The sequence below is a fragment of the Poecilia mexicana genome, unplaced genomic scaffold, assembly GCF_051168715.1.
Source record: "Poecilia mexicana isolate PSO_F unplaced genomic scaffold, ASM5116871v1 scaffold_18, whole genome shotgun sequence".
Classification (NCBI taxonomy): Eukaryota; Metazoa; Chordata; class Actinopteri; order Cyprinodontiformes; family Poeciliidae; genus Poecilia; species Poecilia mexicana.
In genome coordinates this window covers 7,286,031-7,312,591 of record NW_028263387.1, presented here as the reverse complement: position 1 = coordinate 7,312,591, position 26,561 = coordinate 7,286,031, and the positions used below count along the sequence as shown (strand labels likewise).

The 26,561-nt window shown below is 39.2% G+C and overlaps 2 protein-coding genes across 3 annotated transcripts; both read right to left on the bottom strand.

Annotated features, from left to right (window-relative positions):
• Nucleotides 1-654: 654 nt before the first annotated feature.
• LOC106933417 (SLAM family member 9) lies at nucleotides 655-12,192 on the bottom strand. Of its 2 annotated transcripts, none has more exons than XM_088016274.1 (6): nucleotides 11,952-12,192; nucleotides 6,590-6,817; nucleotides 6,402-6,512; nucleotides 5,997-6,269; nucleotides 4,382-4,486; nucleotides 655-2,549 (listed from the first exon to the last, which is right to left on the bottom strand). In XM_088016274.1, the coding sequence occupies exons 1-6, from the start codon at nucleotides 11,983-11,985 to the stop codon at nucleotides 2,458-2,460; spliced, it is 843 nt and encodes a 280-aa protein (XP_087872400.1). In that variant the 5' UTR covers nucleotides 11,986-12,192; the 3' UTR covers nucleotides 655-2,457. The 2 variants fall into 2 exon arrangements, with proteins under 2 accessions (XP_087872400.1, XP_087872399.1); XM_088016273.1 differs by lacking the exon at nucleotides 11,952-12,192 and adding an exon at nucleotides 7,808-7,922.
• Nucleotides 12,193-12,295: 103 nt separating this feature from the next.
• LOC106933407 (vang-like protein 2) lies at nucleotides 12,296-25,969 on the bottom strand. The gene is made up of 8 exons (XM_015012651.2): nucleotides 25,371-25,969; nucleotides 20,786-21,027; nucleotides 18,788-18,911; nucleotides 18,089-18,696; nucleotides 17,304-17,440; nucleotides 16,935-17,067; nucleotides 16,509-16,755; nucleotides 12,296-15,564 (listed from the first exon to the last, which is right to left on the bottom strand). Exons 2-8 carry the CDS (start codon nucleotides 20,854-20,856, stop codon nucleotides 15,307-15,309), a joined length of 1,578 nt encoding a protein of 525 aa, XP_014868137.1. The 5' UTR covers nucleotides 20,857-21,027; nucleotides 25,371-25,969; the 3' UTR covers nucleotides 12,296-15,306.
• Nucleotides 25,970-26,561: the final 592 nt, after the last annotated feature.

Genomic DNA, 26,561 nt, shown 5'->3' with positions numbered 1-26,561 from the left:
TGTTGCCTGTCATTCAGCTGTATGTCTGCTTTTTATGTTTTTTTATTTATTTATTTTTTAAACCATCTGTATCATAGTAAAAATTTACATTTTGTCTGATTTCTTGTGACTTTTCTATTTTGTCAAACCAGAACGCAGTGAGTTCATGGTCTGCCTACAGTTAACGCAAACATGTCAGCTAACCAATCAGAGGTTTCCAACGTTTCCATGACTTCACCATCTGGGAGTTCCCTTAAAGAGACAGTAATCATTCAGTATTTAAATATCCGACTTTGAAGACATGAATAAATCTGACATATTCTCTGTCATATAGTGGAATTTGGCCAAAAAAAGGAGAAAGGAAAGAAAAAGAAGTTTGGTCTGATTTAATTACAGACGTGAGGGGAAAAATAAAGTTTGCTGTTTTATTTGGTGTGTCTGAATTTCTGGTTTCAATTGTCCAAGTTTGGTATGATATAAATAAAATATTAAGTCGATGCTAATCATTGGCATATTTTCATCAATCAAAGCATAAACCTGTCAAGTTACAGAGTAAAAGTTAAAGTCGTTTTTCTTTCCAATTTGGGTGGTTGGAATAAATAAAACTAGATTTTTAAGAAGACTACTTTCTTTTAAATATTTATTTATGTTTTAACGTCAAAAAGAAGCAGAGAGTTATAAAAAGCATTTATTTAACAAATGTAAAATACTGTTTGACATTCACCTGGAAACAACAGGACAGACATGGACACACAATAACTTGGAACAAACAAAAAACCCATGGAATCTTTGAAATTCAGTCACACATGTAAGTATCATTATGATTTTTACATAAAGTCACAAAAAGCAGATGTTAGCATAGAATAAAAAAATATTTTGAAAATAAACGCCATCTTCATTTTATACATTTAAAGGCTCACATATTTTAGCCTTTAAATGTATACTTCATATAAAAAATAAATTAATAAAAATTGCATTTATAAGGCAATTTACAGGTACATCTCTCAATAACAGCATTAATCAATGTAAAAAAAAAAAAAAACTAATTCAAGTTCTAGATCATGATTTTTTTTTCTTAGGATCTGATGATGAATGGATGATATGGAGAGATTTTTCAGTCAATCTTTGTGAAATTGTCAAAAATTTCACAGTGGACTGGACTCTGCCATAAACAGAATACAGGACATCAGTCGTACTTTCCATTGGAATTATCCAATGGAAGTTTGGCCAGGCCAAATCAGCGCGCGCATATTTTATATATATATATATATATATATATATATATATATATATATATATATATATATATATATATATATATATATATATATATATATATATATATATATATATATATATCTGTCTCTCTCTCTCTCTTCATATAAAAATGCGACAATAAGAGGAATCTAGATGGATCTAGAGCAGTGCTTCTCAATTCCAGTCCTCGGGCCCCCCTGCTCTGCATGTTTTAGATGTGCCTCTACTCCAGAACAGCTGATTCAAATGATTGCATGACCTTCAAGTACTGCAGAAGCCTGTTAATCACCAAAATATTGAATCCAGGTGTGTGGCAGAAGGGAAACATCTAAAACATGCAGGGCAGGGGGGCGTGAGGACCGGAATTGAGAAACACTGATCTAGAGACATTGAAAAATGTTACAATAGAAATGTAATAGAAAAAGGAATATGAAAAGTATTAGCAGCAGAAGTCATGAAGAATGCATAACCTGAGAGAAAGTCAAGTCTTGTCTTGCTGCTGTGTTCAAGTTAAAATCTGATAAATAAAATTTTTGTGTATGTTCAAATCCATCAGAGCTACAACCAACAAGCAACAACCATTGATTACCTTTATGGTCAACCAATTAAACTCGGCCCTCTCTGGCAGATTCCAGCAAATCTGCACTGAAACACAGCTAGTGCTGCGGGACATTATGAAGAAGTGGAGCCCCACATCAAATACTGCATATGTGCTCATACAACCGTGGGCCAGCCCAGGGTAGTGCTAACTTAATATGCAAATATGTGACTTCTCCATACTGCATCATTTGGGTGCAATAAATGTTTTATTTCATCAAGTGGTGACAGTAAGTAGGGTAGATAAAATTTATTCCCTGAGACCATAAAAACACAGCAGTTTCTCAATTCAAAAAAGCTCAATATAAAAAAAAAACATGAGAAATCAGGCATGATAATGTAGACCAGACATGTGAAATGAATATTTTAGAATATCTGAAACTCAGATATCCGACCAAAGATGAATGGACTGACGGAATGTTACAGTTTGAGTGATTATGTTATTCTGGTAAAAGGTTTTCACTACTGTTCATCTCAACCATTGTTTCTTTGCTATAGTTAACATTTAAAAAGAAAAGAAATATTAAAATAGATCTTTTTTTTGTTTTGTTTTGTTTTGTTTAAACAGCCGAACAGCACTCTACTCCTTTTAAAACAACCATGTCAAATTTAGGACTTTTATTTTCAGAAAGTCACACTCTCCGGCTGAACTTTGGGTCCCGTCTGGTGCAAATTACCTGGTCCTACATGCTGCTGGAATATTTCGATTATCTTACCTAAAATCAAAACACAGTGTCAATGTCTGGCTGGTCAAACCAGAAACAGAAACAGATATAGTCTGGTTGAACATAAATAGTGAATTACGAGATATTACAATTCACAGTTCAGTCCAATACAGATAGACAGGCATAAAATGTACTTAAATGAACAGTATTATGTATTTCACAGACATATAGTGTCTCTTTTAAAGTAGTTATGTTATCTTCAGGTGCTATAAAATGCTATAAATACACACCTAATGTGACTCAAAAAAAAAAAAAAAAGAAAAGAAAAGTTGTAAATTAATGCTTTAAAATTGGGCCACAGTCTCTTTAAGAAACTCCTGCTCTGTCTGAAACTCCGCCTTCAGGAAGTCTTCACAACCTCGCTCCTTTATTAACCCTTTAACAACGTTAAAGAGAAGCACTGCTGTGATGACATGCTGAAGGGGGAGTGTCAAAGAATAGGAGCTTCTTAAAGAGACAGGAACCGATTTAGAGTCTCCAGATATAACTGACGCCTTGCCTAACTTTACCACTTCATTTATAGAGGACTTCTGGCATTTTTTTTAAAAATCACAAGTGCCGAATTTTTTCTCATAAATATGTAAAAATCAATCAAGAAATTTTTAAACGTTTTTGTAAAGATTTGCTCTTCCATGGCCACATAATGTTTTTCTTCAGATTAATTTAACAAACATGTTCAATTGAAAAAGTCAAAAAGACTTTCCAAAACCATAAAGAGAATATTTTTTATTGTAAATAAGTCAAACAAATCTGGAATTAATTAATTACTGGTGGGGATTTACTCCTCAGTGACCAGAGGTTTTTTTTTTTTGTTTGTTTGTTTTATGGGTGGTTAGCAGCAGAGATTTTAAAGCAGAGTTTGCAGCATGTCTTGTTGAACTTAGACCCTCTTTATTAAAAACCACTTTGCCACTGTAGGATTTTTGCACTTGTTTGACGCAGACGCTAGGTGGGGCAAGACGACCAGTTCTTCAGGTCCATTGTTTAAGAGAACAAATAAAACCTAAACAAAGGAGGAACATGCTAACTCCAAATTGAAATCCCCCAAACAGTTTCAGTTCAGAAAAGTCTCAGGCAGCACGTCATGTCAATCTGAAAAAGTTTTGTTTTTTTTTTTTTTTTTGAAAGGGATTCACAATCCTGGTGACTGAATAAATAGTTAATTCTGTTAAACAGTATTTACTATTAAAAATATTAATGTAAACTATGACTATTCATGTGTCATACATGTGTTTCAGAAGTAACCTTTTAGTGGAAATGTAAACAGAAATATGAAGGTTCAAATATTTCATTTCAATAAATGAAGTAAAAAATTTTTTGCCAAGCTCATTTTAGCTATCTCAGCTATCTCCTGTCTTATATGTTCTGATCTTTCCCCTTTTTGAGGAGCGACTCTGTAGGATGTCATATTTAAACTCCCATAATACACAAATTTAGAGACTAAAACAGAAAAGATCAACTTAAAAAAGTATGAGGTTAAAAAAAATAAATAAATAAAAAAACACTTGAGCTCTGTTATGCATACTTTTCTCTTTGTAACTTTAAGGAAACTGTCTCACCAAACCAAAATGATTTGGATTTTTTTTGTTTCTCTTCTGTATCCATTCACTCTACATTTGGTAACACTGCAGTTCTGTTTCATCCCTTAATTTAAATCTGACCTTCTTCATTGGGCTATGAAGGTTTTAACATGAAAACAAATTTAATGTCTTGGTTTAGTTTGTTTTTTCTCTTCCATTGAAATAGTTTTGTCTGCATGTTCAATGAGTGTCACAAAGAAAGCATTCAAATTAAGTGAAAAATCGGAATGTTTTTCCTCTCACCTCTAAACTGGTAAAGTAAAATCCCCACCATCCCAATCAGAAATGCAGTGATGAATCCACAAGCGAACATGTAGCCACAATTGGATTTGACTTCGACCATTGGTACTGGAAGAACAGCAGAGATAATCATAAAACAGTGTAAAATATGTGTAAAAGTACATGCTAAACAGTGTAGTAGTTTCTACTAAAAGCTTAATTGAAAAAACTTAACACGTTTGATTAAACTGTAATTAAAGCAATATGTTATTTATCACACACTTTACATTTACAGAGATCTCAAATTGCTACAATTGATACAACATAAAACATAAAAAAACACATATTGAAACATTCAGATTGTAAAAAGACTGTAGCGTCTCCATTTCAGACAGAAACCTCGAGCCAGTAATTCAAGTTGAAAAAGTAAAACTTCATAGATGTATTACCCCCAGAATATCAGATTATACATGTGTTTCAAGTTTCCTTCTGTTCATTTTGATGATTATCACTTAGATTTAATGAAAAAACAGCAAACCAATTTATTGAAAAAAAAATCTTAAACGAATAGAAATTATCTTTAATAGAGAAAGGTTATGCTAGAGGCCTACGTAATCATACAGCAGTTGTCTGACTGGACAGATGTCCAGCAGACGGTCACCGACACCCTAATCATGAAGACAAAGCAGCGCTTGAGTCAGGTGTAATTGTCATCCCGGGCCACTAGATGGCGGTGTGATTTTATGATGTCTTACAACACGCATGCGCCCCTTTCACCCTTAGCTTCCACCTCATTCTAAACAATAACATGTCTCCGTCTCCCATGAAGAAGTGCTCATCTAACACATATATTCCTGATCTGAAGTTATGTTCAACTCAACAGGCTAAGTACAACACAGCACCATGCTGTCCGCCATTGTTCTGTACACGTCACACCTCTGTAGGAGGTGTTCCAGAAAAGTTCTACTCGGAGCTGGTTTCTTAAAACGCAGGTGTGAAAGACTGTGGTCGCTGTTGTCATGTAAACGAGCCATTTTTAGAAGCATGTGGAAATGTACTCAAAATGTCCAACCCCGTGTTAAGCTTTGAATTTAAATAAAGTCCTAATAATAATAATAATAATAATAATAATAATAATAATCTTGATTCAGTATCAAAAAGCTGTCAACCTTTTTTTATACAAATCTACACTTCTGGTTTCAATTGTACATACTAATTTCAAACCTCTTCTGGCTTTTTTTTTTAATCCTTCAGGCTTTTTATAGTGAATTTCTCATATAAATGAAAGGGAAGCTGACTTCCAGGCAAATGACAAAGAATTTTTTCTCATTGCAGTTTTTGCGGACAAATATATTTTAATTTAGAAATTGAGTACTTGTGGTGGTTCAGAACCAGCAACCCTCCAACTAAACAATGTTGAATGCGTTGGGTTGCGGGGACTATGTAGTAGTGACACCAAACCAAAAAGTGATGCGACTTCATGTCATCTACATTGGTAGATTTAAATAAGGTCTTGTGATTATATTATTGGCCTGAAAAATAATTCCAGTGGTGGATCTCAAACTAGGCATTTAAACCGAAAATGTTGGCTTAATGCTAACGTTCTCTGTCCACGGTTGATGATGACTAACAAACTCACCTTTAATCTTAGAGATCAAATTGTTTGATTCGGTGTCCGTTTCGCGCTTGACAATGCAGGTGAGATTTACAGAGTCTGGTTTTGTTGAGAAAAAGGCGATAAGCTCTGAAGTGTCACTTGAAGAATTGTTGCTGCAGTGATCACACGAAGGCTCGATCTCCCAGTAGAAGGCAACGCCGGTAACAGGAGAAGAACAGTTGAGCACCAAAACACAGCCATTTTCGCTTTTTGTGAAATATTGGTTGAGCTGTATGGTCGGTTTCTTGAGGCGTTCTGCAATTGTTATTGAATTAAAAAAAAAAAAAAAGTAGATTTTTTTAAACAATTGAACTTAACATCCAAAATGACATGATCTAAAATGATGCAATGATTATAGAAAAAACGGGTTAAGGAAATGCAACTTACCTTTCACTACTAGATAGACCCGGTTTACTTGGTTGTAATTTGAACTGTTGAGGAGGTCCACATTGTAATGCATGGCGTCACGTAACCTAAGATCTCGCATCGTTAAATCCCCTGTAGAAACACAGAAAGCATTGTAAACAGAAATCAACATTTATTTGCATCTTATCAGGAGACCATTTCCTTTTTACCTGTTGTCGTGTTAAGTGAGAGCCTCCCTTTGTATTCTGGGCGACGTTCAGTATTTATACCTTCTTGGTCCCATGTTGCAATCCAGGTGAAGTTGTGCAATATTGACCAGTCAATTCTAGCCAGAGTCCATGATTTGAAGGCTTTGGCTGGCAAGGTAATGGTTTCACCTACGTACCCAATGACTGTGGTTGTGGAGCTGAATTGGCCAAGAACTTTAACCTGCAGCCCTGGAGGAAAAAATTAAAAGGCATCAGTGTAATTGTTACGACCGCCCCTGGCCCTGGGCGATAACATAAAGAAGTGTCCAGAGTAACAAGTGAGACTTAAAATGATTTATTATAAAAAAAAGGGTGGTTTTACAAACAAAAACACAGTACAAATTAGAGAGGGTTAAGTGAAACATCGGTAATGAAACAAAAACAGCCAAACAACTCAATCTAAAGTAAACTCAAAAACCAAAAGGAACAAAAAGGGAGCACCATGCTTCCAAAACACAAGCTTCTAAATTAAGTTGAAGCAATCAAGATCAGAGTCAAACGGTGCTAATCAAAACAAAAATGGGTCAGCAGATTAAGTTTCTTCAAAACAGTCAATTACAAGCAAACGCATGCAAACAAATGTGGGGGGCCGACTGAACAAAGTCTCTTCCTGACCTTTTCCTTAAGAGTGCCAAAAAATATCAAATAAATTCTGCGTCTCTTTTTTAAAATTTATATTGGGAAAAAAAAAACAGTATTTTTTTTTTTTTTTTTAGTTGGCCTAGTTTTATAATTTCTGTAATTCCAATTGGTGAAGCGACGCAGTTTCCAGCAGCGCAGGCGACATTGTATTTATCAGAAGGGTTCAGTGAATGCGCATATGAAACTGGGGGGTTCGGTACCTCAAAAAAGGTTAAGAACCACTGGTCTAAGGGTTTCAAAACTTAGAGAAGTTTGGTCGGATTGGTACATGCTCTTTGAAGATGTAGAATTTTGGGAAGTGAAACAAGTGGGCGACTTCTTTTATACAAGAGTACATTTTCTCACTTCTCTGTCAATGTCAAGGGACATTGTTTGTCCAGCATAAAAAAAAACTCATAAAAAGAAAGGTGCAGTTATTTCCTTAAAACACCAATGCAACCAAAGAGAGGCAGACAAGAGAGCAGTAAATGACCAGTTCACCCACACCAGCCACCACCGCTACCACCAGTAAGACCAGGCAGAGAGACGAGGGCTTACTCCATCTTGTTCTTTCAGCCAGAATCCACTGCTCATTGCTGTTGATGAGGGGTGAAATATTGTTGTTCCAGTATTTATCAAATTGGCCTATGTTGCTCATCTTGTCATTATCATGATAAACCAAAGCAACACACTTCATCTCCACTCATGTAAAAGAACATTGCGACACTTAAACACCTTCGTTTTGGGCGCAGTGATGATGTAAAGGTTAAGCTATGCAGAACGAACATTTGCATGACTGACACAAAGAGAAATTAACTGGGAGAATCTTAGCCATCGGAGCTTAACATCAGAGCTAATAAAAGCTCCGATGGCTTTGCAAGCCCCAAAATGTTTCTCACAGTGAGGCAATTTTCTTCTTCCTGATCAGGTCCTATCTCCCTTATTTCTATTGCCCTTCTTCAACAGATACCATTTAAACAGACCTTTTAACCATCCATCCATTGTCTTACACTCTTATCCCTAGTCGCGAGGGGTGCTGGTGCCTATCTCCAGCGGAATCACACTGGACAGGTTGCCAGTCCTTCGCAGGACAACCTTTCCTTTTATCCATCCATCCATCCAAGTCCCTAGTGGGGTCAGGAGGGGTGCTGGTCCCTAACTCCAGCGAATGTTTCAAGCGAAAGGCGTACATCCTGGACAGGTTGCCAGTCCATCGCAGGGCGACCTTTTAACCATTGAAATCAAAACAGACACTGACCATGGAACAAAGATCAGCCCTTACAACATGGCACTCCTTTCAATCATCAACATGTCCTACACACTTAAGATTAGTGATTTGAATATCTAAGTGGTTCTATGCACCTGAATTAAGTTGTGCCAATACAGCGCAACTCCACAGGCTAAGACGCTGTTTTCAGCAATATTGTTATTAATATTCAATTATTTGCATTAAACATCTATCTGCCATGTTGGTAGAAGAATTATAAGACATTGTGACCTGGTGGTTTAAATAAAAAACAATCAGACAGCAAAAAGTTTAGATTCTTGAATCAATATGTTTCTAATCCATCACTTGAGGTTCAGCAAGAGTTTGTGCAACCGCTGACTCAAGTTTTAATACGAAGAAAGTTTTTCACACAGGTTCTTAACATCGCTTTTTTCTTATTGAGGCTAAGAAAAAAGAAAATCCAATTACAAGAATAAACTCATAATATTATGAGAAAAAATATACAATAATATTATACAATACACAATAATTTTCCCGCATTATTTCAACAATAAAGTCGAAATAATGCGGGAATAAAGTTGTAATATTAAGAGAATAATGTAGTAGCCTAATTTTATAAGAACTCTTATGTGATAATTAAAAAAAAAAAGAGAGAAATGCTTAGCAACTTGTGAAGTTATACTTTGGTGTCGGGGTTTACAAATAAGGAAATATCTAATCTTTCAACACATTAGCATAAAGTTATCATACGTGGAGGTGCTAAAAGTCATTGGAAATAACCTCCTATGACACCTACAGTTGAAGAGTTGCTAAATATATGCATGACATGCTTCTTCCATGGGTGTGTTTCATCTCTGGGAAAGGATGACAGCTCATGACAAATAGGATTCTTGAAACATCATCTCATTTACCGCTGTTATTTTATAGGATTTCAAATTTAGGGTGCGTTCACACTGCAACCTGAAGGGATCCAATTCCGATTTTTTGTCAAATCGGATTTTTTTGACGGGCCGTTCACACTGTTAGGTCGCATTTGAATCAGATACGCATTGGATATAGGCCGCATTCGAAAAGAATCTGACCTGTGCTGTTCAGACTGTGATGAAAAGATCAGATACAGGTCGCATTACGTCAAAAAAAATCAGAATCGGGTCACTTTAGGCTGCAGTGTGAACGCACCCTAAGACACAGAGACTTAATTCAAAGTCTGTATGAATTCAAATTACACAGACTTTAAATTAATTACTTATTACAGATACTAGAAAAATAGCTTGTTTATGTGTATAAGGGTGCTATACGTTTTTAAAAATTTTGTTGGAATTGCATGTAATTAACTCAAAGTAGTGCCCAATTCTGAAGTGGAATTTAAAAAGAGCCTGAAAACTGTCTTACACACATGTATGCAACAAATGGCTACAAAGTATTGAGTCAGCAGAGTGAATACAAATGCATGCCACACTTTTCAGATTTTTGGGGTACAAGAAACTTTCAAAATAATGAGTTACTTCCTTTCCAGTTCAGAGTAATTCTCTGCTATGTATTAGTTTGTGACTTAGAATCCTAATAAAATGCACTGAAGTTTGTGACTTGATAAAATATGAAAAAGTTCATGGGATTACTTTTCTTTGGCAGTCTGCAGTTATAAATATCATTTGAATTGGAATGTTAAGTTCCTGTATTAAAGAAAAAGGGAAGGCCATCAGTATCAATTCTTAGAAAAAGGGAAATACACACTGGAAACACATTCTGCTTTATTACTGGATCCAGTGGCGCAAAAAGTGGCTATGCAGCGCATGCAACGCATAGGGGCGCAGCACCAGAGGGGGCGCCAAAACCCCGTCTGGAGGGGTTTTGGCGTCCCCTCTGGTTTTGGCGCCCCCTCCGATTATGTTTTCCCATACACTTCAGCGCGCCTTACGCTCCTTTACGGAGCCCCCCAGGGGAAATGGGGAATTTTTTTCCTTTTGCGTTCCCTCGCAAAACTTTTGCGTTCCCTCGCAATACTTTTGCGTTATTATTATTAACGCTTTGGTGCAAAAAACTGATTGAAAATCGATTTATTTACTGCATGTTTATGTCTGTTAAGGCTCAGATGGAACGGCACAGAAAGCAGCCCTGCTTTAAACCATTCAGACTACGAACAAAATAGAGACACAATCAGATGACTTATTACCCCGCGATAATAACTCAGTAGTCCATGGAAAAACCTTATAAGCTTGTATTAAAGCAGAAAGTACGGCTTCCACCGTAAAAAAGGCTTACAGTATCAATTATGCCGCATGAACCGATCAGTAGATTATTGCGAGGGAACGCAAAAGTATTGCGAGGGAACGCAAAAGAAAAAAAATTCCCCATGTCCCCTGGGGGGCTCCGTACTCCTTCACCTAACGCACATAATGAGGTAAATCTAGCGCGAGTTTCACACTTAACGTATCCTCGCCTGTGGGGTGGAGGGGGGTGGGGGGTGGAGCGAGCGTATGTTTTCTACGCTGACGTTCCTTCCTTGGGGCGGGGGGGGGGGGGGGCGCCGATTTATGTTTTCGCATTCACCTGAATAATGTGTAGTTGCGCCACTGACTGGATCTCATGCATATGCAAATTGCACACATTTTTCACGGATAATCTTTTGAGAATTAAGAAACAACCGACACAGAGAATAAAGTATACAATATTTCCTATATCTTTTTTTTTCTTTTTCATGCTTATCATGAGAACTAGCCATCGAACCAACGACATGTTTTAATTTTAAAACATCTTAAACACACTTAGCCCACACCAAATGCTTTCGTCAGGCATAGAAACCATAATTTTAAAGTAAAGCCTGACACTTCTGTAGGTCTTAGAATATGTCCTGAACCGTCGTTTTATATTTTACATTTTAAAACAGACATTATATTCTCAAAAACCTGGACCTCGTTTCAGAAAGCAGGGTTTTGACAAGCGCTGAGCAGAATACTCTAGTAAACCTATAGCTCTACATGTCAACATTACAATTATTTACTTTCCGAAGGTGGATGAAAAGGTTTGGTTTTGAAATAAAACGAAGCTCTTAGTGGGGGGAAAAACATAAAAGAGAAGCAGAATAACTTCACACAACACCTTGTGGAGGTCAAACCCAAACAAGGTTTCTAACAAAGACAAAAGCGCTACTAAATGGCTGACATCTCACTACACCTGCGCAGGAGAGAAACGCTAGTGCTCAAAAATATGTTAACCAGAAAACGTGACCACCCTCACTCGACAGAAATGTATGTACAGGCGTTTCTGCCAATTTCCCCCGTCCCTGACCAGCTAAAAAAAGTAGGACAGACTCAAACGTTTACGGTTCACAGAATGAGTTGCGATGGCAACTTGAGCAAAGTCAACGGCTGCGTGGCTTTCTGACATGTAGCTTGGCCTGAGTACACACACAAACACACACACACACCCAACTCCTGACCCTACATCCACTGGTGCGCTGGTATAATTACTTACCTTGAAACAACAGGAAAAGGACGATAAATCTCATTGCTGCAGCGCCGGACAATAGACAGCGATGACTTAAAGGAGAGGCGAGTTTCCCGTTTTAACTTCCGCAACGACGCATGAGAACGCACCAACAGCTAGATCAAGATATAGTTACACACTGAAAGTGTTTGTTAATCAAACACATTAAATGCCATACAAACATCCAGACATGTTGTTGAGTTTAAACTTCTGTTTTGTCCCACACAGATGATGTTCTTACACATCAACCACACTCTCATCACGTCACATATCACATGTTTTTTTGGGGGGGGGGTTTTTGCAATAATAAAAAAAAAGCAATAAAACAGGTGACATTTAAAAATGTGATCATTTATTATAAAGCGTTGGCATCAACTGGAAGCATAAGAGTACAAAAAAATAGTTTCTGATAACAATGTCCTTCGAAGATATTAGCATTTTTAGCAGATGTAAAAGAGGCTTAAAAAGTTGAAGTCAGACGGCATTATACACCTTCAAGATGTAAAATAATGTAAGTACACATATTTCACTATTTAAATGTATGGACAGATGTGTGAGAGGCCTGCAGTGACCTCCGGTAATATCCAACAGCTTATTACTCCTGACTACAAAACACAGAGTCAACTATTTATTGATCAGGTAGCTTATTAAAACAAACCTTTCAGAGGCTTTTATAAGGTTTAAGCACTTTACATGTAATCCATATTTGAATTTGAGAGAGCTTGGCTTTGTTATCCAAATACCAACAGTAATACAAGAAAGCAAGTCGCAATACTGAAGTCTTGACATTCTGAGTTTAAACTGCTGTTGTCATGAAACCAATAGCACCAACATCACACTTCCTCTTCTCTCAGCCCACTCCAGTTGCTTTCGTCATACCTGAACTTCTAGTAGAGGAAGATTGTCATTATTTCTCAATAGCTTGAGAAGAACTAGTTTGAGAGGAAGTCAAAATGAAAATGTAAATTTTTGTTCCAATGCGTAATTTTTGTAAGAATTTTTTTTTTTTAACAACTCAAAGTTATTCCACTGCAGTACTAATTATACCCCTGCTTGTGTCTTTGGATTCAATTTTAACCCTAGAGCATATCTCCAAGTCAGAATGTAGTTTAATTCACTAGGGAATCCAGTCAGACGTAATAAATGCTCTTGCAGTTCAACATCACACTTAAAACGATATTTTGAGATTATAGTTCTGAAACATTTCTTCTTTTTTAAGTCCATTTGCATAATTCACAGACATACCCTGTGATGGCATTTGCGTGCAAGAGAAGCAGGCGACAAGTAACCGCTGACAACAGTTCTGTAACTTTTTTATAAAGCACTCCTTGCGTTCACAGGGTGGGGTAATGTGCCATTTTCCCTGTTCCATTGGTTTGTCATGGAACAGCAAAGATAAAAAAAAAACTGCCTAGATATTCTGGTGAGAATTCATTTTATCCTTTCGTTTTTGGTGATTTTCGTCTTCTCTAATTGGCTGCAGTGACCAGTAAAAAGAGATTTTCTCCAAGTGGTTCAGTTGAGTAGAAAACAGCATGAGCAGGAGGTTCTTCTTTGAGGTCTACATTAACGTACATTGAAGTGTTTGTTAAGGCTTTTAGTGTTTGAACGCACAAAACAGAGAGAAATAAACTATTGTCTTATACTGCAACCAGCAGTACGATCAGTCAGTCCATGACCTTTCAGAGATCCACAGATCTACGTGTTAACTTCAGAAAGAAAAATCAAACAAAGCGTAACGAAGTGTACCGTATAACAATGTAGTGAATGTAGTTGGTGAGCTCACGAGTGGATGCCAACGTGCCTCTGTTTAGCATACATTTAGCAAAATGTGTAAAAAAAAAGGCAACTTCTAAGTACATTTTGGGCATTTCTCAGCTCTTCAGAGGTTTAGCTCTCCAAAATATGTGTTGCAGAAAACAAAAAGACATCAAATCACGGCATGATCAAGCTAACCCAACAGAGATTGTGGTTGGCAGCGATGGTTAACCAGGCATGTCCACATAAGCTTGTGTCTTTGAAGGGACTTTCCTCTGACATGACACACTTGGCTTATCACTAAAATGTACTTTTTAAAAACATATTTGTGTGGAATACTTGCACGTATTACCTTCAGGTAACAACAGTCGGTGTAGAAAATTCGAGAAAAGTTCCTATGTGCCAGTAAATAAACAAACTACTCAGCGTACCGTGAACTCTAAATCCACATTTTCCAAACAGAGACACCATGTATTTAGCTTCACTGTCAGGTTAAGTTCCATCAGCTGATTTCTATACACGGTAATTCTTGTGGCTTGTGACTGCTGTCTTATGCAGCATACTCCACACACACACACACACACAAAAACAAATCTGTACCATTAACCAAAGCCCTTTAAAAGACGGAGTCCAGAATTTTTGTACCCTCATGTCCAAGTAAAGCTGCAACATTCCTTAAAAAAAGAAAAGTTTCACATGGGAGCTGTAGATGCAGCCGTGGCATACATAGCGTACAATGTGGGGAAAAAAATGACAGAGTGTGTTATTACTCACTGGAAGCCACTACCTTTCTATGAACAAAAACCACGTTCCAAACAAAGCAATTAATACATTTTTCACATCAAAATTGTTCCTCTTGTCTGTCACGAGAAAGACAGTTGATACACTTCCCTGTAAAGCGAAGTATTTTTATCTTCGTCTGCCATTTCAAGGAAGCAGAACCTTCTACCGCAGTCTAAAAAGAATTCAGTTGTTTTTGGTTTCGGATCGTATCATTTTGTTATAAGAGTCAGGAAAGGTTAAAATATCATTTCACTTGGGTTTTGCGATGTTTGATTCTGCTTTATAAGGTTACAATTTGAGTTGTACTAAAAAAACAACTACTGAAGAAATAGAAACCAAGATTTGTTCAGCAAAATAGTCTTATCTAAAAGCCTAATACTCTGGTAAAAATAAAAGATTTTTTAGCAGAGTGCTGTGGTGGTACGAAGGGTCATGTTAAATAAAAAACAAGAGAAAAGCAAAAAGCACGACTGGATCTGGAGCAAAGCCTAAAGAACACATTTTGTTGTGTATGACATTTGTTTAGAGAAGAACGAAGTGTTAGACTGATACTTCCCCTGCAGCAGTCAGATAGAGAAGTGTCTATATCTTTCTTTCTTTAAACTAATATAAAGGACTACGACTTCATCTTTCTTTATCATGGCCGTATGTTTTATGGCTTTGTATTTGGACAAATAATAATAATAAAAAACCATGTAAAATAACACTGTAATACTACAAGGTATATAAAACAAAAACCATGCCCTCGATAAGAAGTATCTTTCAACTTCCCCTTTCCTTCTGTCCAGCTGCATCCGTTCTGCTACACAGACGTCTCTGACTGGAGCTTCATGACAAACTTGTGACTTTTTGGGTCGATAAACTCCTCGGCAAGGCGCAGGAAAGGGAGGGGCATCACCTTGACGACCAAGGCGAAGTCGAGGCGCTTCAGACAGAAGACCTGGCCTTGGCGCAAGGAGGCCGTCACCGCCTCCTCGCTCACTAGTGTCCACTGGCGCCCCCTGTTGTTGTCCAGATACTGGAGGGTGGGACCAGGGCTGAGGTAGCGCTCTAAGAAGGCCTTTAAGGAGAGGAAGAAAAAGTGGGTCACGAGGATTTGTATTATGCAAAATCAACTTTTTTGAGCTTTATTTGATGTCATGTCATTACCCAACCACACACAAAGCTTTTGACTCCTTCATGGATGGTGAAATCACATGTTTGCTGAGCTAATTATAGGAACTTAAACACTCCTGAGAACAGTTATATAGGGCATCAATGGACGGCATGGAGAAGCATTGTGGCTATGATGCGCTTCAGAGGGAAGCGCATAAAGCGAACTTTAGTCCGTTTGCCTAGAAAGTCTGGTTTGTTTGGGGAGGTGTGAATGCGCAGTTGAACTCTGACAAGGAACTTTAGATCCCTAGATTTTGGTTTGGTTTAAGTGAAGTCTGGCACAGTTTGAATGCATGCCAAGAGGAATGGAGGCCGCTCTAAGAGCAGGTGCAGACTATAGCACAGGGCATTCTGGGTAAATGCAACCATACAAAAAGCATAACTAACAGTAGTGGGAGAAATGTCTTGTGGTCTTTTACCAAAGACAAAAGAAATTCAACAACTGATAAAATCTGACGCCACTCCATGTTTCCATTTTGGGAAGAAGTTAGTTGCTCTACATATCATCTTCAAAGGCTTTTGTGTCATTTCCTCCAGTGGTTCTTGGAACAGCGCCCCCGCAGGTGAGGAGGGGAACAGTTTTATCAGAAGGTTTGGATTGTTTGACACAATGAAGTGTGAAAATGACAACATTTAACAAATGTTGCAATTTTGGCCCTCAATCAAATCAAGTTGATGAGACTATCAGGTATTAAACACCCTTAAAGGGATAGAGGCCTATTTCAAGGCATAATATACAGGTATTTCTATTAAGCTGTTTTTGATATAAGCTGCAGGTAATATAGTTACTTGACTGTGCTTTAAACGGCACTACATTAACATCGCATTTCAGAAGGAACACCTCCTAACCTTAGGTGTCATGTTGTGCGTGATGCAGAACTGCAGATGGTTGATGATGCTCTCCATGGTGTGATAGGACTGCTGCCTGGTGGCCCGCAGGTACTTCTGCATGGCCCGGGCCATGGGGGCGAAGATAGCCTGGGCGGCCTCCCTGGGGTCCATCACCTCTCGTGGGTGTTTGGGAGACGATGTGGGCGTGTCGTCATCCTGGTGACGCTTGATGTGGGTGAAGGCTTCTTCTACTGCCACTACCAGCCTACAAGAACACAAAACAGGATGTACGAGAGGCGGAATGTTTCTACTAGAACATCAACCAAAGTCACCAACTTGATGTATACAAGCTACTGCTTGAACTAGACTGGTCCAGAGGAATTACTTTGGGAGGTCTATCAAGTATCTAAGAGCAATGTCCAGTGCTTTTCCCTGTATTGCTACCTGGCCCTGCGTTTGCGGAGCCTCCTCTCCACCTCTGCCTCCTCGTAGTAGTACTCGTTATGGGAGTTGTCTCTTCTCCGAGCGGCGGCTGCTATCATGGCTCTGGACTGGCCTGTGGAGTTGTTGGTGTTCTCTGTGGGCAGAAACATGCCTTTAAATTGTTCCATCTAAAGGATGGATATGACCATCCGTTTCATCTTTTGATTACACAAAATAAGGAAAGTGCCAGTTCAGACAGGTGAGGCACCAATAAGGCCTTTTCAACCAAGCTACTGATCTTTGTACTGTATGTATCACATTAAATATAAAATAAACTCTACATTTAGAACAGCGATGGCTTCTTATAATATAAAGGAGACAAAAATTTACCTTCTTCCAGGTTGTAGACTTTGAAGGAGGACATCTTCTTGGTAAGGATGGACTTGGGGAGGTTAAGCAATGCTGGGTTATAGACTGGGAAGTCGCTGTAGTACTGGTCCAGAACCCACACTCCTGCCCTTTGGATGCTGCATTGCACCAGAAAAAGGGGGACATGACTAATTTGCTGCATTTTAGAAAGGGAAAGTTGTTGTCGGGATGTTCCACCGTGGCAGCTACACAATAGCAAAACATCAGGAAGTGGTGCGCCACAATGAGTCATGACTGGGGGGCGATGATAACGGGCCAAGAGGATAAACAGTTATATTCAAAGCACAAATAATAATCTACTTTTATGTTATATTAAGGCATATCAGCTAAATCACCTGCCTTGTAGTAAGTGCTTTGATTGGACCAGATCTCTTCATGTATTTTCTCTTGACCCTAATGTGGCTAAAGCAGAACAGTTCAGAAACATGTTGCAGTTGCTCTGCTGAACTATTTTAGGTGTTTGAGGTTTCATTTCCCTGCTGCTTCAAAGTGCATTTAAATGTCACTGCAAGCGTTCATGTAACAGCATCTTTCAAACCACGTTAGACGCAGTATGAAGAATTATGGCGGGTGAATGATGCAGTTCACAAATCATCAGCCAAGAAAGTCTTAACCAGTCTGTTAGATCATTATTATGCACAGGTATGTCAGATAAGCAATAAATTTGAGTGATTTCTCAGGAATTTGACAAGAATTTGTGCTTTTAATCGCCGACTGACCCATTAATTGAAAGCATTTATACTGACCTAAGATGCCCCACGTTGTAGAACCGACTGACTCCATCAGCGGTCCTGACCACCTTCAGACAGAAAGCGGGCCGCAGGTGTCGGACCTCCAGCAGAACCAGAGCCAGATACTGAATGAACAGCAGTGCATCCACCAGAGATGCGGCATATCCCACGATCCCCCTGTAGTCCGTCTCGTGGGGCTCCAGGACCCGGACGCCGTAGAAGAGCCAATAAGACGCAACGAAGAGAAAGACCAGCGCCAGGAGCAGACAGCGGAAGACAAAGAAGCGTGGCAGAGTGGCCCTGGATGGGCGGAGGAACAACGCCCACGTGGAGATGAGGAGGATCAGGAGTTTGAAAGCCAGAGAGATGTAAAGGCCCTCACATGGCGTTCCACAAGGGTCCAATGTGTCCCGCCAAAGGAGCTGTGGAAGGGCGAGGAAAGCCAAGGGAGTGATTACAGAAATGAGCCCCAAAATGGCTCCTAGAACGGGGCTGATGTAACGGCGACAGTCGAGAGGCAAAGAGTCCTCCAAGTCCTTAGAGATCCGAGTCAGATCTTCATTGGAGATACTGTCCACAGAAGTCCCGGTGACCACGGTGGTGGTCTCACCCCAGTTGTCGTCCTGTGGGAACATAAGAACGGTGGGTGTTGGTGATCATGTGTTCACATAGATCCCATCTAAAGACAGACGAGTTGCACAATGAAAATCTGACCCGGTCGTCTGCTACGGTGGACTCAGGATCCAGCAGCGGCTCGCCCGGGGCCTGGATCATCACAGACTTATCTCCACGGATTGAGCCATCCCGATTCTTCAAGCGATGCCGGTCCCTTCTCTCCCTGAAGAAACAATGGAAATCAGTGTAAATGTCAGGAATAAGTAGTCGTTCAGGGACAATAAGCATTTTCTGGAGAAATTACTCACTGTTTGTGGCTTTAAGATACTTTTGGAGGGGTCATATTACAGCATTTACATAGAACAATACACATTGTTCTATGTAAATGCTGTAATGTTACTTAATGGCTAACATTGATCGAAAGACACTCTATCTCACTATAATTATAATCATGCTATTCAAATTTGAGGTTGTGTGATACAGCTTATTTTATCCAGTTTCCCAGAAAGATTAACTTGCTGACCCAGAATCAGCTGGTTGCAGTTACACTAATTCATTTAAGAATTTAATCGGGATTAAGTTATCTGAAATGACGGTGCACTTTCATTCACAGCAATTGACCTCATTATACAAAACTTGGGTATTTTTATATACAGTATGTAAGCTCTTCTTTTAAGACAAACTTTATTGTTTGGAATAAAAGATTTTTTTTTCTATTCACAGGCATGTTTGACTATTGCACAGAAAGACATTTTAGGAAAAGGACTGTCAGACTGTGAAAGTACAGAAAAGTAGGTCATGATAACATAACTTATAATAGACCGGAAAACAATCATGAAGCGATTCATGATTGTTGAAAGACAACAGAGCAAAATAAAAGGTTCAACATCAAGGTTACATTTCAACTAAAAAAAAAAGTTCATCTATTTTGGTATTCAGGAAATGCCAGGAACACTCATATAGGTTATAGATCAGCTCAAGCTGCAAACTTTTACCTCAATGAGTCACAGCATCACAGTTTAAATATACACACATTTAGAACAATGACTGACCCGAGAGCTTCCCAAATAATAAAATCCATGATAACTTTAAGTTTAAAACACTGACAGAGAGTTTAAGTTAACAGGCTGTGCCGCTATAAGGCAGGTGGATTCAAAACTTTTTTGTAATACTTTTATTTCAAACATTGGGTAATTTTCAGTTGCTTTTTGAACATTACTTCAACTCCTTGATTCCCTTCTTTACCTTATATGAAATACAAAAGTTTAAAAAGGGAGTTTTGGTCTTGTTCATTTTGAAAGATTTGCGATTTAGTTGTCAATCCAGAAACTTCCTGGGACGAGACACAAGAGACTATTCATCCCCAAGGGTAATTACTTTTGACTTTAAAATAAAAAACCATTTGCAACAAGTTAAGCCACAACAAAAGTGCTGCAAAAGTGTGGATCCAACTCTGTTTTATTTGGGGACATCTAGTGGAAATACTGGAGATTGCAAGCACTAGTATTAATGCCTGACTTCATATTCCACTTGGTCTGGTGTAGAAAACCCCAAATCAGTCCACCAATCCATTCGCTAACCCTGCTGTTTGGAAAGAGGGCCCAGTCGTCTGACCTGGATATCACCGGGTGAGAGCAAGGCACTCACACAGGAGATCTATCCATAAGCACTTAAACTCACATCAAATATCAATTTAGAACAGTCAAATAACATAAAATGCATCTATACCAGCTTTGCCCACCAAATGTCTGAATTTGTTTACCTCTTATTCTTTGCAAAATACAAAAATCTCAGTCAGATTGGCTAAAGAAAGTCTTTGAACATTGAATTTTAAGCTTTGGATCACATTCTAAATTAGTTTCACGTCTGGAGTCTGTTAGATCATCCTAATCCAATACTCTTTGATCTGACTAATTTCATTGCAGCTCTGGGAGTGTGTGTTGGATCAACGTCCCAATGGAAGGTGAACCTCCACCACAGCAGTATCATACAGGTTTTCATCCATATTGTCCCGTATTCGCGCTAACAGCAAGTACATTACAAGACACAGTAAAGATCTCACTCTAAAGACAGCGAGAAACAAACACCATCCCCTACCTGTTTTTGCGGGAGGTACGCGAGTGGGACGACTTGTAGGAATATCCCGAATACGTTGACTCGTTGTCCATGTCGGAGGCCGGCGGTGGGCGGAGTTTCCGTGCCACTCCCGTCCCCGAGCCGCCGCCTTTCTCCCACACCACGCCCAATTGGCTCTTGCGGTTGCTGATGGACTTTGTGGAAAGGACCAACGGAAGACGCAACAAGTCCACTTTACTCCTGAGGGAATCTATCTTGGAGGCCTGAGGGGGAAAAAGGAGGAAGGATGAGAGAGGAAGGCAATGTGAGAGAAAAGTTGCAGGATCTGCAACCGAGTAGAGCGTACTGCCTGTGTGAGCCAAGGGACAGAGGAGAGATTAGGAGTGAGGAGAGAGTGCAAAGGAAGAGGATAATTTGTCATGTGAGACAAGTAAAACTGTCTCGAAAGGGGCACATACCAAGCAGCCATGAAAAGAAGAGAGACAGCATTGTTAAAATGTTGGCACTGTGCGCTCTGTTGAAAGGCTGTGTACTGTCGGCAGCGCAGGACATAGCTGAGCCCATTCTTCCGTCTTATGGGAGACTTTTTCATGAGAATCCATAAGCGTATTGGCCCAGAGTGTGTTCTCAGCCTGATAAAGGCCAACTACGCCACCTTCCATACCAGGCCTCGAGTCTCCAGCATTCAGGAAGCATCAAAGAGGAGGCCAAGTATTTGCACAGATCCACAACATGCTAGTTTTACATTAAAGCTAAAGAGGAAATGATTAAAAACATGCAACATGCTGAATATTTTCTTGCTCTTTGCAATGTCGAGTTGACGTCCGCACACAGGCGCCACATTCCCAAGAGTCCCCTGTGGTTTCTCAGGGCAACACAACTCAGCTACTACAATGGGGATGAATGGGAGTCTAGGGGTGAGAAAAGACAAAGGAGGGAGGTGGTAGTGGGGTGTCGTCATGGAGACCAGAACAACAACTCAGTGCTTCGTCTCCTCCTCGACCCCCTTGGCTATACACACCCCCAGAAAACAAAAACAGACAATCCTTTCACCAAAGCTGTGAATCTGACTCCAGTTCAAGGACGCGTTTGACTTCATCTTCCAAATCTGATCCAGTTTCTGTTTTTTTTTCTGTCTTTGTCAGGACAGGACTCGTGTTGTCTTCTTGGTACCTTACAAACTAACCTATAATCTAATAACCAACGTCCTCGTGCTTTCTCATTTGTGCCCTAACCTCCTGTTTCTGCTTTCTATATCGGACACTCCAATTTGCGCTGAGGGATTTCATGTGATTCCCACGTGGAATTCTATGGCGGGACGTTCGGCAAAGCAGAGAGGCGCATAGCGGAAAACATTTCGGGTGAATTGGACTGTAATATGCTCAATTCACCTGAATATTCCTTCTAAGGGGGGATATTGCAGTATCTGTTATCAGCTCTTAGAATCAAACAAAAAAAGCCACTTCAAATGACAAAGATTGGACCCATTTTTCCACCTTTTGAAAAACTCCACAGACAGGAAGTTGGGTACGAATTGTTAAAAGGAATCTTTCTACGCTCAATCACATTTTAAGTACATTTTGTGACATAATTCTGGTATCTGACCTCTGATTATGTCACCAGGCAAAGCAAAAAAAACAAACAAAAATCATTAAACTAGTGAAACAGGATCCCAATAGCTCTTTTGAGATTCCCTTGGTGATGCTTGGTCATGTTTTCCTCTTGTTTTATTTTTGGTTAATGGTTTTCATAGGTGGCTCGTCTTAGTTCAAATTAAGCAGACTGGTTAGGCCAGAGGGCTTAAAAAATCTAATGAATTCCCCTTAAACATTCAGGTACAAGTACTGGACAGAAAATGAGGGTAAAAGCAGCTACAGTTCAAGAAAAGACTTGGAAGACCTTCAAAAAGCTTATGGAACGAGTGATTTAGACCTCCTTATAAAAGGTCTATGTCTGGTGAGCAGCCAAATGGACTTCTCTCAATTCCTAAAGACATTTTATCTCTCCCGCAGAGTGCTCTGTCAGATTTGAACATGGGTTGAAAGTATCGGGTTCATTTAGGAGCAATCGCACTAATAGGTTCCTTTACGGACTCGTCTGTTTTACAGGCATTCACACCTCAAGACATGTGACCCAAACAACTCAGGTGTTGGCATCATCAAGTGGCAATGTTCCAGACATTGAACAGATTACATGGTAGAGTCCATGACTCATGAACTTTACAGTCCAATTAGTGGCTTTAGCAACCCTATCTGTGGAATTGTAGCTCTGACTGCAACTTCTAAACTTGAAACTTCTGACTTGTGTTCAGAAATTACAAAAATAAAATTATCCGAATGATTGATGAAATGTCTACAAAAAAAAACAAAAAGGAAGCTCAGCTGCCTTCTGTGAAAGGAACAAGAATTATCGAGGATGATAGACTCTACAACAATTTATTGGAGAGAAAATCTGAAGAATGGTGGCACGACTGGAGGACTTTAAATTTTAAGTGATATTTTTTTTAAAAAAAAAAAGCAATTTGATATTTGAAGGACGCCTTAAAATGCAGGATGTTGTATATTAATAAAACCTGCAAGACTCCCTTTGCTGACATTTACAATAACTTACATGAAAGCTAAAGAAAACTTCGGAACTGGTTCTCATGGTTGCTTGTGTTTTTTTTATGCTGCAATTGGACAAAAATGATAAATTAAGGCCTTCATGGTGAAAACAAAGGATAAAAATAGCTCCACTATCACACAGTGTCACACAAATCGGAGTGCTCCTATTATTTTGTAGCTAAAAATACAAATCCCATTGACCTAAGAACCTAGTTTCCCAAGAATGACACGGAAATTATATTTAGAGCTTTGCTGCAGATCAGGAAAATGTTCATATATTGGAGTACTGGTTCAATTAGACTGTTAAGAAGTGTGTTTAGTAGCTACAGTAAATCTAGATGTTTATCGCCTGGTACAAAAAGACTCGTATTTTAAGGTCAAGGACATTATAGTAAGACATGCTAGCGAGTGAGAAATGCGTCTGAGTGTTTCTTGAGTTTAGCACAACCGTCTTGCTAAGTGAATGTAAACAAAACCATCTCTCTCTCTCTCTCTCTCTCTCTCTCTCTCTGGCTCTCGTTGAGTCACAATGGAGTCAATCCTATTGATTGGTGCAACAAGCTTTCTCCTCTCCTAATTCAATCAAAACATATTGATTTCCATTGGATACCAAGATCAGCTCCATATCCAGTGTGATCCCTTCACTGACAGCGCGGAAGCTAAATATCGAACATAGCTGTTTACAGATGTACACAGAAATTACCCAGTGATGATGATGATGATGATTTAGCATTTGACTGGCCCATTATCAGTCGGAAACCAGTCGTTTTTGCGTACTGACGTTCTCGACGAAATGCAAGCGAATTAAAAGTTCTCTGCTTACAACAACATTTGTGGATAAAAGTAGTGTTTATTTTATTCATTTGACTACCAGAAAGTGGTCACTGTTATGTTGTTGCTGTACATACAAAGGTGGGAGGTTGGTTGTTTAAAATTATCTCTCTGAATGTCAAAAAGAAGGGGTTTGATTTATCTCATGAAGGAATGTGTAAAATTTTATGCTATAGTGACTTGGAGGAAATCCATGACTGTCTATTAAGCCCGTGTATACAGTTGAGTCAAACCTTAAAAGAAAGCCACGAAAAGCAGAGAAATAATAACAATACTCAAAGATTTAAAAAGAAGAAAGATTTTCAAAAAAATAAAATAAAATAAAATAACTGTAAAAACAATTATTTGTTTATTGCCAGGGTATAGCTTTGCAGCCGTAATGCTAATGCCCAGGGCAGCATTAGAAACAAGGGCACAAAAATATTATATTATATTACAGAAACTGTCTTGTTTTTTTCTTGTTTTGGTGCTGCATAGTCCAGGACACTTATAAATTAGATTTTTAATCTCAAAGAGTTTTCTTCCTGGTTTAAAGACTGACAGATAAAGAATTATTTAGCCCCTTTTGTCCTTTAAGGAGCTCTCTCTGGAATCCTAATGACACAAACATTATGTAACTTATTCAAACATGCCTTCTCTTCCTTTAAGGTTTGTATATTTAGAAAAAGTGCCACACATATTGTGTCCTACCAGGGGGCAACCCCACCCCACTCCGCCCCGGCTTGGGGACGGCACTGGCAGAGGTGCTTTTTGAGACAAAGCAAACACACCCAACGTGTAGTGATGCGGTTGGATGCAGTCATTCGCTAAACAAACCCAAGCCGGAAAGGCGCATGAGACCGCCGTGAGAACAAACTCCACAAATACAAAGTTAAAAGCTGCCTGGTTAAAACTGCGCTCTGCGTAAATTCGCACACACGCAGCCGGACTTAAAGCAGGAAAGTGCGCGTCAGTGTGCACCACATGAAAGCGTGCAAACATTTTTTAGTCCAGCCGCTGAGATGTTTGCCAGCTCATCAATCCTCGACCGGTAGACCGGGGCAATAATAATAATCGAAAAAGATAAAAATGCGTGACAACTCTAAACTTGTGGCAAGTTTTCATATTGCAAACTTATGCGACCAAGCAGCCTAAATGAAGACGTGAATATAAACCCCGCAGGGTGGTCTCACCTTACTGCTCAAAAGAAAAAAAAGAAAAAAGACGCCTCCGACACAAAGAGCCAGTTAGCAGCGGCGTCCCTCATCAAAAAGTCCACCTTTTTGTCTTTCACTTTACGTCCTTTCTCATCAGTCTGCGCGGTTTCCAACGGCCATTAAGGTGAAAATTACAAATCAGCCCCAAAGCTCACAGTGCAACAATCTGTTGTTTTTATTTTCCAAGGGAAATCTTCCCCGCGTCCCTCCCACAAAAACGTTTCCTCAACAGGCTGCTACCAACACCTCATCACGGGGCTCCGCCGCATCTGTTGTGTCCCGGAGTCCCGCTGAGTCGGGATGGGTGGACGATACAACGCCGGGCTGAGAAGCGTCGAGATAAAACTGGGTTCACGCGCAACTTCCGGTGAGGGGTTTGGGAATTAAAAGCCGTTTTGGAAATTTATGACAAGTCGTGCACGTTACTGTTTCATTGAGACAAAAAATGTTTTATTTACTTTATCTTTCATTCTTAGTCACTCCATCCGTACCGTGGTTGTTCACATTCTGACTCATTTTATGAAGTTTTTTTTGTGATACAGCAGCTAAGTTTAGTAATTGTAGACCGAAAACTACAACCAATGCTCGTATTTTTCATATAGAAATTTGAAACTTTCTGCATGAGAGTATGTTACAACTGGTAATCCAACAAAACATGGCGTCAATATATTATTTGTGAACTCAACAAATTCAGGCAATAACCGTTCAAAGGAAGTCAGACCAAGTCCTGTTCGCAGTTTTCCCCCAAATCATGTAGGGGACCCACCAAACATGTGGGCTCTGATCAGATTAGACCAAGACAGAACGTTTTGGTATGTGAAATACTGTAAAAGTGCTTAGAAACTAACACTGAACATCGTGAATACGTTATTCCCATGGTGAAACATGGCGGTGGCAGCGCAATGTTGTGATGGCGCTCAGCAAAACCACGGAAGCTTAAATGCAAGACAATATAATTGGCAATATTTTTGAATTACTGTCAAATACCTTGGTAGATGCCGCTGTTCTATCACCGCATTGACTCAAAATTATTTGAGTCAATGCGGTACTTAATTACGTCACAATCAGACTCATCCAGGGTTCCAGTGGTTTTCTTAGGGAAATTATTCACTTATGTCCTTCGCAGTCGTTTCGGTTTTATTTTGAAGGTCCATATCCGGTTTTGTC

Coding starts and splice junctions, on each gene's coding strand:
- LOC106933417 (XM_088016273.1), bottom strand. CDS start 7,907: ATGAGCAACATAGGCCAATTTGATAAATACTGGAACAACAATATTTCA. Junction 6,818..7,807: donor GGCTGAAAGAACAAGATGGA/GTAAGCCCTCGT, acceptor TTTTTCCTCCAG/GGCTGCAGGTTAAAGTTCTT. Junction 4,487..5,996: donor TTTGATCTCTAAGATTAAAG/GTGAGTTTGTTA, acceptor CTGTTCTTCCAG/TACCAATGGTCGAAGTCAAA.
- LOC106933407 (XM_015012651.2), bottom strand. CDS start 20,856: ATGGACAACGAGTCAACGTATTCGGGATATTCCTACAAGTCGTCCCAC. Junction 18,697..18,787: donor CCACCGTAGCAGACGACCGG/GTCAGATTTTCA, acceptor ATGTTCCCACAG/GACGACAACTGGGGTGAGAC. Junction 17,441..18,088: donor TACAACGTGGGGCATCTTAG/GTCAGTATAAAT, acceptor GGTGCAATGCAG/CATCCAAAGGGCAGGAGTGT.